The 13,152-nt window shown below is 36.1% G+C and overlaps 1 protein-coding gene across 1 annotated transcript in view; it reads right to left on the bottom strand.

Annotated features, from left to right (window-relative positions):
- The window catches only part of LOC102803115 (uncharacterized), a 32,467-nt gene that overhangs the window by 10,692 nt on the left and 8,623 nt on the right, over nucleotides 1-13,152 (bottom strand). The window contains exons 3-13 of the mRNA XM_085497411.1: nucleotides 12,491-12,562; nucleotides 12,180-12,279; nucleotides 11,876-12,001; nucleotides 11,024-11,732; nucleotides 10,392-10,575; nucleotides 9,885-10,074; nucleotides 5,741-6,115; nucleotides 5,495-5,548; nucleotides 5,042-5,114; nucleotides 4,442-4,491; nucleotides 3,986-4,171 (exon numbers count right to left, since the gene is read on the bottom strand). Of these exons, the coding sequence (XP_085353537.1) occupies nucleotides 3,986-4,171; nucleotides 4,442-4,491; nucleotides 5,042-5,114; nucleotides 5,495-5,548; nucleotides 5,741-6,115; nucleotides 9,885-10,074; nucleotides 10,392-10,575; nucleotides 11,024-11,732; nucleotides 11,876-12,001; nucleotides 12,180-12,279; nucleotides 12,491-12,562 (2,119 nt within the window). The remainder of the gene's footprint in view (nucleotides 1-3,985; nucleotides 4,172-4,441; nucleotides 4,492-5,041; nucleotides 5,115-5,494; nucleotides 5,549-5,740; nucleotides 6,116-9,884; nucleotides 10,075-10,391; nucleotides 10,576-11,023; nucleotides 11,733-11,875; nucleotides 12,002-12,179; nucleotides 12,280-12,490; nucleotides 12,563-13,152) is intronic.

Here is a 13,152-nt window from a genome sequence, read left to right as displayed (position 1 = left end):
ACTCTCTCAAAGAACACAATACATTTAATTTCACAGAAACCAATATGTTCATTCATTCTAATATCCGTAGAAAGTGTGTTTACTTAAACATCCATCTAGCTCGTTTTAGCACTGATATGAACCGCACACATCGAATTCTTTTGATTCATATGATGTGCAAACATGTTTAGAACAATGGGTTATTGCATTTTATTGACTTTTTCAAAATTGCAATTAAACATACATCAAACTGTATCAATAACATGAACGTGAATGTATGCTTTTTTGCATGGTAGAATGAATTGTCAATAACCGTATTTCATGCTTGCTTACAATACAAAATATGTCTTGATTGTGACCTTGAATTATGTGCATATTAAGTATTTGAGTACAATACACAAGTTAATAAGTTAGTTAAACGTGCTTTTAATTAGTTTTGTGCATTTTGTGACCATTTGTGACAACTCGTATGAAAGGTCACTTCGAAAACTTTACCCGTAGGTAGCTGTGCCGATTTATTTCAGATTTGATATGATTAAAATTAATACTATGACCACAACGAGTTATGACGTTTTTTTTTTTTTTTGGCGATTCGAACTGTTAGATCTGACGTTTCCAATAAACGAATTTACGGGGTAATACCTAAATTTATTCGTCCTGTTACGTTTCCAAGCTAACTTTTCAGAAAATGATTTGGAGACACAACGTTTAGATTTAACCTTCAACATACTACAATTTCTAGTTGTACAATCTGCTCCACACATAAACCGTCATGAAACATGGATTTGGACAACCATTTACTTTAAACTGCGCTGAGATAGTACCAATGCTTGGTTGTTTGCTACGTTGATGACACGGGTATATAAGCAGACATATAGGAAATTGGAGAATAATATAGATTCAAATTGGAGAGTAAGCAATCTCATATAACCCAAACAGGCCACAGCTATGATGTTGGGTTTAGGCACAGTCCCTCAACTTTACTGTAATCTCGTTGCAGTGTAATCTTGTATGTTTAGTGACTTGACACGCATTGTTGTCAAAGTTGAATACCTTTTGTATGTTTTCGTTACAACAAAACAACCTGACATACACTTTCCCACCTCTTCATATTTTCATGTGTGGCAATTGGTTTTATGTTTGTATTTTGTATAGTGCGTGAGTTTGGCGAAACACTCGGGTACAAAGACTCTTATTGAACTTAAAGATGACGTCACACGTCAAATCAAAGAGAACACTTGATGTGAGACAAAACTAATGCCGGACGATTCGGCCCCTTACGTTTCGGCTCCGGACGTTTCGGCCTAAGTAGAGTTCGATGGTAAGATGATCTTAGCCACGGAGTGAAACTATTCTAAATGAAAGGGAATATGTTTTGCAATCAACGATTTTTTTACGTTTGCTTCTTCTACTATTCGTGTAGTTGCATGTAATAGCATTCTTGTCTTTCTGCGAATGTGTGTTCGTTTACTCACGTGTCACCTGGCACCTTTAATATTAGCTGTACAGTAGATCTGCATTTCTCGTTTGTAGAATAGCTTAAGCAGTTAACACTATATGCTTAAGCAACTATATATTAATATTTCTGTAAACAACTCTATGCCGACATCACGTAATAGACTATGTATTAAATATTTCTGTAAACAACTCTATGCCGACATCATAGAGTATGTATTAAATATTTCTGTGAACAACTCTATGCCGACATCACGTAATAGACTATGTATTAAATATTTCTGTGAACAACTCTATGCCGACATCATAGACTATGTATTAAATATTTCTGTGAACAACTCTATGCCGACATCATAGACTATGTATTAAATATTTCTGTGAACAACTCTATGCCGACATCATAGACTATGTATTAAATATTTCTGTAAACAACTCTATGCCGACATCACGTAATAGACTATGTATTAAATATTTCTGTAAACAACTCTATGCCGACATCACGTAATAGACTATGTATTAAATGTTTCTGTAAACAACTCTATGCCGACATCATAGAGTATGTATTAAATATTTCTGTAAACAACTCTATGCCGACATCACGTAATAGACTATGTATTAAATATTTCTGTAAACAACTCTATGCCGACATCACGTAATAGACTATGTATTAAATGTTTCTGTAAACAACTCTATGCCGACATCATAGACTATGTATTAAATGTTTCTGTAAACAACTCTATGCCGACATCACGTAATAGACTATGTATTAAATATTTCTGTGAACAAATATAAATCAACAAATAACTTATACCGTCACTTATTGTTATGAAATAATGGATTTCAACACTTATAACGATAGGTGTGAATTTCACGAGAAAGAACAATAAAAGTGTTTTTTATGTTACCACCTCTGTTTGCTAGATGAGATTGGGAGATATTCCTGTATGGCTTCACTAATGTCGGCAACATTACTTGTAACGCTAATTTCACATACTCACAGAGTACTGGAGATCGTTTATTTTATAGAAGAGAGCCACGGGCCGAAACGTCCGCCCTGGCCGAAACATCCGTAGCCGAAACGTCCGTCCACCGACAAAACACATGGTCACATGATGTCAGATAACAGAGACCAGTTTAATCGCTTAACCACATATCACGTGCGTGCCAGGGCGTAGAACGATTTTCATGATACTGATAGACATTTGAATTAACACAAACCAGAAAATAATATATGCATTTTTAATTAATTTCAAAAGAATGATACGACCATGTTATAGTTCATTTTTTACAACTGAATTTGTGCAATTATTAGGAAGTTTACTAAGTACAAACTGAGTAAAAATTCTGTACTTCCATGGGGAAGTAAAGAAACTGTTATACCTAATACACAAGTAATAGAGTAATCGTGCATCGCTGAGTGGATGGGAAGAAAGAGCATGTTTATAGACGTCCACATTATACGCTTGTCATAGAAATTCCTCTCTACTCCAAGCAAATAAACATTACATAACAACTCATGTTTATCCACTGTAATTTGAGTTTCATTGGTAGTACACTTGACATGTGGTTATATTAGAGAACAACGCATGCGTGATTGGCTCGACGTCGATACAATACAGTGACAAGACACGTGTAATATCGTCTTTCTTCTTAACAGGTCGAGCATTGCCAAATAGCGGTCTTCGTACCATTCATAATCACAGCACTGTTGTCATGGTTAGCTGAAATTAAAACACGCATCCGCATAAGAAACCAATTGGAAAGTCGGGAGTAAGTTCAATTCAGTCACACCGAGCGATAATATTCAACTCAATGAATTAATCACGTGACATATATAAGAATCGATTTACTCGGCTTTTGTCAATAAAGCCAACGTCTAATAATGAAATGTACGTATTTAATTATTAACAAAGGGAGACTTTTAAACGAACTATGGTTCATTGTGCACGTTTGTCGTTTATTTACCGCTATATCATGTTGCTAATATGACAGCCCCGTTATATTTATTAAATTGTTGTTTTCCGTAAAAGGTCTCCTGGCTACGTCATAAACACGCCTCTCTACAATCAACCAAAATTTTTGTTTGCGACATGTATGAGATTGACTTTAATCACGTGTTTGTAAAATGTATTTAAGCTATTGCAAAGGTGAATTACCCTGTGTCTACATTAGCAACTGTCGATTCGAGGACACGTATTTTATTTCTCATACACCTTAGAAAGGTGAATATTTGTGTGTTTTGTGCACACATATAGGCGAGAATCTATGTGGCGCTCCAATTTCCTAACTCCTTGCTGTTATTTTAGCAATATCTCATTGTGGTCGACTAAAGGGCGCAAGATTATGGTTATTTTTTACCGTGCGCAGAATTTAAATCGCCATGCCACACGACTGTTAATGACAACCCATAGTGTGTGTTATGTTTTGCATATTATGAATATTGAAAGAGAAATGCCACATAGATTCTACAAGCCACTTGTTATCTGGTTACCTACACCAGTGTGGATGTGCGTAATATCTTGTCAAAACATTATAGCTAAGTGTTACAAACCTGTTGGCACGACTGAGTAGACGACCATATCTACGTCAGCGCTTGCAGTATCCCACAATTCTTTGCGAATGCTGTACCAGGAGTTTCCATCGTCATTGCTGATCAAGTATGCATTTGTGTTGTGTGATATCCCATAATATTCACTACTATTCCACCCAATAACGTTCACCGCACCAGGAGTTATTGCTAGAATAAACGAGTTTAGAATTACACTGTAAACTGTACATGTGCTGTATACGTTAACTAATGAAGATCGAACAACATCTGAAGTGAACATAATTTCCAACAGTCTCGAAAAGTTAATTTTAGTTACAAACACTATTATGAAAGTAAAATTAAATGAACTATCCCCTTCTCCGGTTCAAAGCCATGTAATTGGATAGCATACAACTTGGTATGTAGAAAATGACATGTTGACTACAACACAGGGTCGTTTATTTTTACGAGTTAACTTACCTGACATTCTACCATCCACGTTGAGCCTTGAACAAGCACTTCCTCCCTGTCTAATGATAATGTAGATCAAATAAGTTATTTATTTATTATTAAAACGTGAGCTAATATCTACGTACACAATAAGTGTAATTCCAGTCTTGAGATTGAGTGTTTATGTTTATTATAGTTCTGCTTGTAGTTGATTTCTTTTTTCTCATTGGAATATGTTCACGGAGTTTATAGTACTTCATGTAGACCCGGATTTATGGGTTTTACAGAAAACGAATCTTCGTACGCCTTTTTATAGTCAAGCATTCACGGCTTCATTTGGTTGGAATTCACAAGTATTTTTTTATACATTAAATGCTGTGAACGAACCATATACTCAATATACTTTACAAAACGAGCACTAGGTCGGAGAGTGTGTATATGTCCATACTAAATGTATACTTATAATGTATGTATGTATATATAGATCATTGGAATGTTAGCTTTATGGTCACAGTGTTTTCCCCCCTCCCCGCTCGTGTGACACACGTCCAAGTCCGCTTCTGATCGTTACAACAAGTAGTAATCACCAATACCTATAATTTTCACAAACGTAATATTGGATGTAAGTACCTGGGTACAATGTCGTCGCATGTTATAGACCACTGTCCATTCACATCATCCAAAAACTGTCTTGCATTGTAGTCTGAAATATGAACGTATTATTTCATTTCGTGTTTGTAAAATGATCGTGTTTTTCGAGGAAAGCCAGCGGCAACCTCTCTAACAGCGAGAAACTGTTAATATAAATCGAATTTCTGTCGTAACTAATCTAGCGGAAGGAGGATTGCTGCAAGATTGACAACATTTGTTTAAAGGTCATTAACTCCATATTTGAACATGAACATCAAACCAGTACATGCAATGTTCCATTCGGTGGACGGTTTTACAAACGGACGTGGAGGGCGGGTAACTATAGCAAGAAGTGAATATCGGCATCAATTAACAGAACTACAAGAGTACGAAACATTGATGAACAGACGAGTAGCAAGACGATGCACGTTGTGGTCCGCAGTTTATTCTTACCTTCAACTGGATCTACTGCATTTAGCGTATATGATACTGTGGGCGCTTGCTCACCTAAAAAAGGAAAGACAATGTAGGTTACCTATAACATTAATGTACTCATGCAATTATATAAATGATTGTAAAATATATGCCGGGAAAATAATAAATGTTAAAAAAGCGGCACGAATGTACTTGTTAACTCCGCATATAAAAATTTACGTCATCTTTTCGACCAACAATTATAGATACCGTCATAAAATGTACCTCTAGTTTCGCATATGTAATCGACTGCATCGAGACATGAGCGCGTGCCCCATTTGTCGCTATAGCTACCGCCGATAACAGCACAGTGATACCCGTCTGATGGCTCTCCTGCGGCCCAGTTACTGTAAGATAGGTACGTCTCATCGTGCCATTGGAATATATCCTCAGTTATTAAGTCGTTGCTTCCGATCCAAAATTCTTTATTCGGGTCAGTGACGTAATTGTTGAATATAAAGCTGTTCTCTGCAGCGTCGTTGATAATGACTAGACTTCCGCCCTCAGTGGAGCATTGGGAGACGGCCTGTTGCCATGCAACGCCTGTGCCTGACTGAGAATAACAGGACGTTCCATGTTGTAGTTGGCTTGATGTACAATCTTAAGAAATCAGAGAGGGTAGAGTCAATTTATTTCTTATCGTGACAAATGATTTTTTTGGAATATTTGAAACTGCGCTTGAATTATACGATTCAATATTGTAGCACATTTAGTGTAGGCTCATTTGTCATGAACTAAACATTCGTGTATTAATTTTGGTAAAAGCAAAATCTCACCCGATTCTGTTAGAATATTATATAGACATAAGAAAAAAATAGGGTGTCATTTTTTTCTCTCTTTCTGACACCCTGAAATCCAAGATGGCTTCCACACTACAAAAAGGGGGTAAATTGGACATTATGGGCGAGCTAAATCTGATTCTAATATGTTTTTCACCATCTATTTCTTGTAAAAGAGCAGGTAGAGATTCCCACATGGATGTCAACTTCCCTATAACTACTAATCTTATATTTTGTGAAGTTTCAGCCAGACCTACCATCTAAAATTAAATATGGCGTCCTGAAAATCAATGTTTAAGGTAGTTTGCTACCATTTCTAGCGGTCAAAATCTCATCACAATATTTTATTTCCAAATTGATATATAATTATTCATTATGGCACTAATGATCAACTTTTTTTTAGTTCAGAGAAGAAATGTTTTCAAAGATAAACTACATAAAATATAAAAAAAATTCCATTTTAAAAATATCTCCATAGGAAACCATTGTAAAGCATTATTTGATAAAAAATATTTTGAATCTAGAAATTGTTTTAATATTTCATGACAATAATTCGTATACCCAAGGTTATTATATATGATTTTTTCATCCTATGTCACCATGCAAATCTTGAGATATGATGAAATATTATTCCCATAGGACCCAATGGTAAAAAGTTTAATTTTCATGAATTTTGTCCTAATGTTGTCGTGAAAGTAATACAGTGACCATAAATTTTCTTTATGAATTCATAAGTACTGTATGAAATATTATGGAAATCTGACATTAAATTCAAATGGTGGCAAACTACCTTAAATGCAGTTGCTGGACGCAGTTGTTCCATATTAGATATATAAGGTTGTTTTATATATACATTTCATTGTATTTGCAGGAAAAAAGTGCCCACAGGAAACACAATGTAGCTTAGAATCCATAATTAACCAACATGGCAGAATTTTCATCTAAAAAGAGGTAAAAAAACTGTGGATTTTAAACTTTGCTTCATTTCTCAAGTGAGCAGCAGACAAACAGATTATACAAACTATGTGCTTCATCCTTCTTTGTCCTCAGTAGAAAAACTAATTAATACAACTGATGTTCGATGCTCATACGAGGAAACAGAGTTCTCTGCATTAAAGGATCGCTTAAGTGGTTTGTCTGTTGATGATCTGCTACAGAAAAGTGTTTCGTACCACAAGACTTGTTACAAGGATCTCACAAATAAAACATACATTAAACGAGCAAAAATCAGATATGAGAAAGGACAATCAACAGGAAATGCAAGTGCCGTAATAAAACAAAAGAAAAGAGGACGACCATCAAAATCTACACCTACATGTACTTCCAAGTCACAACCTACATGTACCAGGAGTAGCACTTTTGACAAGGGGATGTGTGTTATTTGCCAAGAAGACAAATCATACAAATTGCATGATGTCTCAACTGAAAACATGGGAGCTCAGCTCAAGGCAATTGGTCATCAGACAGCAAATGAACAGTTGAAAGTCAGAATGAGCAATGTTGTTGCATCATCTGATCTTTTAACAGCAGTTGCAGAGGACATGAAGTGCTTAAGCCATGCAAAGAGAGACATAGAAAAGGCTAACAGGCAACTATCAAAACATCCTATCCAGTTTGCACAGTTAGTGTCCCATCTTGAGATGCTCGACATGGTAGAAACGGAAATTAACAACACAACTCGTGAATCTGTTTTGAATATGAATGACATTGAAAAATCATATGTGCTTTTGCTAGATGCAAACAGGTTTTCTTTGCCTGATCATCCAAGATACAAACCATACCTAAAGCAACTAATTTTGGACAATATCCCTGATGTGCATTTCACCAGACCTCCAGACAAAACCAAACCAGAACAAGTACTTTCTACAAAGTCCAAGGAAACCCTGTTAGCCAGTGCTCTTGATAATGACCCGAATAACCTAAGAGAAGATGTGAAGGTCCTTATGAAAGCAGCTAAAATTCTAAGGAGACACATTGCAACTGCAACTCCGTGGAAATTTCAAGGAACATTAGATAATTATGAACCACCTGCTTTGCTCCAACTATTCTGCAAACATGCTATCCAAGGCTTGCATGAAGTTAAAACTACCATCAGTGCAGAGTCCATGAACCAAAGTGTATCTGTGCTGGCACAGCATTTCGTGAGTTCATACAAAAGTGAACAGCAGGTTACTTCAAGGCATTCATGTCTTGTGAAGATCAAATCTTGGAATCATTATCAATGCTAGGAAATGACAATAATCTTTCCCCTGATGCATGCTCCCAGCTAGAACGCTTTGTTTGTGTGCTGTATCGATCAAAAATCCACACAAAAGTAAATGAGCTTCGCTGGTTCCTCTACTCAAATCGTGCAGCCGAAGGAGAAAACCTTCCACCAACTTCAGGTTCACTGGAATTGCATATTCGTCGCGCACACTACATAGCCATGATTTGGAAGAAAGCTAATAAAAATCACCCAAGCCTCCCAGCACCTACTGCATTTGGTTGGACACTTGACGCAGGTTCAAGAAACTTCTCTCCTGTTCGATGTATGAATCCACCAGCTCCTCAGGCAGTACTGCACCTAATAAAGTGCGGATGCAAACGTGGATGTGAAGGAAGGTGTAGTTGTCGCAAAAACAATATCCCCTGTACAGAAGTATGTGGATGTTGGGCATTCACTTGCAACAACAAAACAAGTCAACCAGGGATAAATGATGAGTGTGAAGACGATTGATGTATATTTCTAAATTCACACTTATGCTGTTGTATATGTGACTTTGTGACATTTTGTGATTAATACAATAACTGAACAATAACTAACGTTGTTTTAAAATAATTTTGTAGATTTGTTTTTTGACTTTATCATGCAATACATTAGTTTAATCAAACAGCTATTTTGTTTGTACATTTATTTCCAATATCATTGTATAGATTACGGTGTTCAATTCAATAGAATTCAGAATGGAAGCCATCTTGACCATAGGCATGTAAATCATAATTTTAGCCTAAATTTGAATATTGCATTGCTTTCCTTGTGTCCAAAAACCTATATCTAGACACTTTGTTTGAGTTATAACATGTGTACGAGTCAATATATTCAATTATTGCTAAACGGCGGCCATTTTGGACGCCATCTTGGATTTCAGACCCTAATTTTTATTAAAGCTTATGATATCTTCTTTTAAAATCAAGTAACTTTTTGCTTTTACCAAAAAAAATACACGAAATTACAAATGATCCTAGACTAATTGTGGAAATTGCCTTTGTGATTTTTTTCTCGCATCAAAAATCATTTTCGTTTTTGGTTGCAAATACATCCACAATTACCAATATTAGAATTATTATTGTGTATCAGTTTTCGTCATATTTTCGTCTTAAATTGAAACAATGGTCATGTTTCTGATTGTTCAATACAACAGGTTCTATCACATCGTAGATTTATATTTTAAAATACCTGTGAATTTCTTGTGAATTGATGTTGTTTGTGTACTTCATGTTGTTTGTGAATCAAAATCGACGACTTATGTCATTGTTTCGTTAGACAAACACCGTGCCCTGTTACCGGCATTTTTGTGTCATGTATATTGTCAACATTATTGTTAAAATACCTGGAACCTGGTACGTTACTTGTATAAAGCCACCACCCATCGACAGCGTATTCGTTGACGTCCGTGTACTCTTATATAATATATCAACAACACCGATAAAAATATAGACACCGCCATTCTGTAGTTCATCCGGGTCGATATTAAAGGTAAGTTGAAGTTCCACTTGTTCGATGAAGGTAACACTGTCAAACTAAATGAAAAAACAAATATTTAATTTTAAACATTTTGGTTACGTAAAAATACATCGATGCCCATTACATAAAAGTAGTTGGTTTCAACCAGTGTTGTTTCTGTTACACTGAGACAACAGTCAAATCACTACATTCGCCACACAGCTCGCGATCAGAGTTCCAGGAAACAGTAAACTGTACACAGGTTGTACGTGTTGATTAGGATCCATATCGAACAAGTCGACGTAGCGCGACGACTGTGGCGTTTGAAGCCCTCCTTTAAGATGCTAGTCTCAAGTCTCTAATGACTTAAATGTGATTAGAAACAGTGTATCACCTTAATGTGAGTTATATATCCATTCTGACTAATAAGTGATGGCCCCGTCTCGATTGTTTCGTTATTCCATGTACAATCGCTGTATTTAACGTACGGGGTGCTGATGACGCTGATTGTGACGTCATGTGCGTAGGCATCTGAGTCGGTTTGATGGTGTAATATAATCTGAGCACTGACGTTGTCTCTGAGAAAGAAAAGAACTTTCAAAATAAAGCGTATACTGATATTTAAGTGGGGTTATTTGAGTGTCACGTTTCAACAATCACTACTAATTCAACACGTTATATACTATGAGAAAAATGAGATACTTTCAACCCTGTTTTACATACCAGATACGTCTCTATATCGCACTTACCACACATAATATACATTTCCCTTTCCCATTTCACCTATATTATAGACCATATATTTAGAAAATATCTCACTGATAAGAGTTGACTGGGCCCATACTTATTTTCAATCATTGAGCATACTTTCGTTTATAACACCTCAATTACAGACCACATAAATCCGTATTGTACACTGTATTCACTAGTTACAATATAAAAGCACTCTTTTAAAACCAGATATACGTACATATGTATCTTTCACTTATCATCTACATCACACACCAATTCAAATTAATTACTCACCCTCTGTAATATACACCATTTTCATTTATAACACTTGTATTACAGATGAGATTGGGTTGTCTATCCTCGTTCAACAAAGCATAAAATGGTACTTGGGAAGTCAGTATGAGTGAATTTTCTATGAAACCACCAACTTGAAACCAATACTTGGAACCGTTCTCCATTGAAGGATGGTCTTCCAGACGGATTTTCACCTCGAAAACGAGCGTGTTCTCAATGTCGGAGACAGCGCCCGCACTGATAAACATGTATTCTGTGAAATTAATGAGGGCGCGATTTATCTCCATCCCTGGTCCCGTCGAGTGATAAGTTATGAAATCAGCAACGTTACTGCACACGGTGACGTCATTTATCAAATTATCAGGTGGACAGGGTACGTTTGCTCCGATGGAAATCAAGTTAATGTCTGCGATGGTGAGTGTTACTCTTCCGTCGATAGAGGGAGACAGCATTTCGATGTACCATGGCTGTAGAGACGCCATCGGTAAACTCACACTGAAATCAAAGACTGCTCTATTGCCAATGGCGACAAAGGAAGAGTTTGGTGCGCCGCTTACGGTAACTACCGGTGGAGAGAAATCGAAGTGAATCATTTGAATTTTAACAGGATCCGAGTCGTACTGCGCAAGCGTAGACAGAGGTGACATTATGGTTGGTCTATATGATATTTTGATTGACATAGTCAGTTCCTGTCCCGGTGCTACGCTGTCTGTAAAGAACAACAACAATACAATGTGTGAATAGTGATATACCGAAATAATATTTTTTTTTTGTCACTTGCAACAATGACAATCAATGTCGGGACATGCAGGCATTTTTGTTTTGAAAATAATAAAACTCTTTTGAACTTACTTCTTACACCACAGTCCGTACAATCATCTCCATAATCACAGGAAGTCGAAACGGCGTTTGGACCTCCATCATCACAGTTACCGTCGTTACTGAAGGCTCCACAGTTTTCATTACAAATGTCATTCTCTGTTTGAAAACACCAACAACAGCAATATCAACAACGACGATTATGCGTTAGGTATACAATGGATAGCGATAACGATAGGGGTCGTGTTTCATATATAAATATTTCTTCACCATGATAATGTTATTGTTGTACGCCAGCTCCACGTGGGTGTTAGAATAATAATAATGAATGTTTTACCTAATATTACTGTAGATAATTCGCCGTATATTCTACAGTCAGTGGCTTGATCTGCTAAATTTATTTTATTTTCCCACAGACCCGACGTAATTTCGGTTATCTGCAATCATATGAATACAGTTTTGTTTGTAAGTGTAAATGAACAAGCAAACTATTTCAGAAAAGTGTACTGTATTTCCGGGACAAACAGTGTAAGAATGATAGGTACAGTAGCTACTTGACAAAATTTTTGCTGTGGTGTTGTTCAAACTCAAAAGCTAACACGAATACTGCCCGCTATTGGCCTGAATAGCAATATCGCATTTCCTTACCGTAGATGGCGCCGTCGTATCCAGCCAAACATCGCCTATCAGCTCTGCATACGTCCATGACAACAGAGTGATCTACAATCAAATACGTATTTGTTTATTTGAATATTGATAAAAATATTGGATTATAATTTATCGTAAACTAAAATATTGACAAAATAATATTTGTTCGATGAAAATGCATTAGTTTGTGTTTATTGATTGTTGTAACATGTACCACAACAATCAGCGTACATGCGTAATAAAGTTGTTTTGACATCGAACAAACAGTGTGGTGCAAAACATGTCAGAAATAAAACAAAATGAAACTTCATAATAATAATAATGGTAAAAATATTACGTTAAAATATGACACAGAACAAGGTATTTAAACTGTTCGATAAACTTGATCTTTACCTCTAGCGATTTCATATAATTGGCAGCTTAATGGTAAATCAATCCCGCTAATAATAGAATTATCATTTCAAATGCGATTGCAAGTAAATTGCGTAAACATTTTGTGATTTTGCTATTAAACATGGTTATGAGAAAGTGTTAGAAAATCTGTAGCCGATAATATCAAATTACGATTGTTGACAATGCTTAAAGATGGGTAGCTGCTATTCTAATAACCATGCCAACATTGAAACTCCAATTGAACTCATTGATGATAATTTGTGAAGTAC

Source organism: Saccoglossus kowalevskii, chromosome 3 (genome assembly GCF_978046115.1).
Source record: "Saccoglossus kowalevskii chromosome 3, keSacKowa6.1, whole genome shotgun sequence".
NCBI classification, from domain to species: domain Eukaryota; kingdom Metazoa; phylum Hemichordata; class Enteropneusta; family Harrimaniidae; genus Saccoglossus; species Saccoglossus kowalevskii.
Note: the sequence above shows the minus strand (reverse complement) of the source record. Positions and strands in the feature narration are given on the sequence as shown.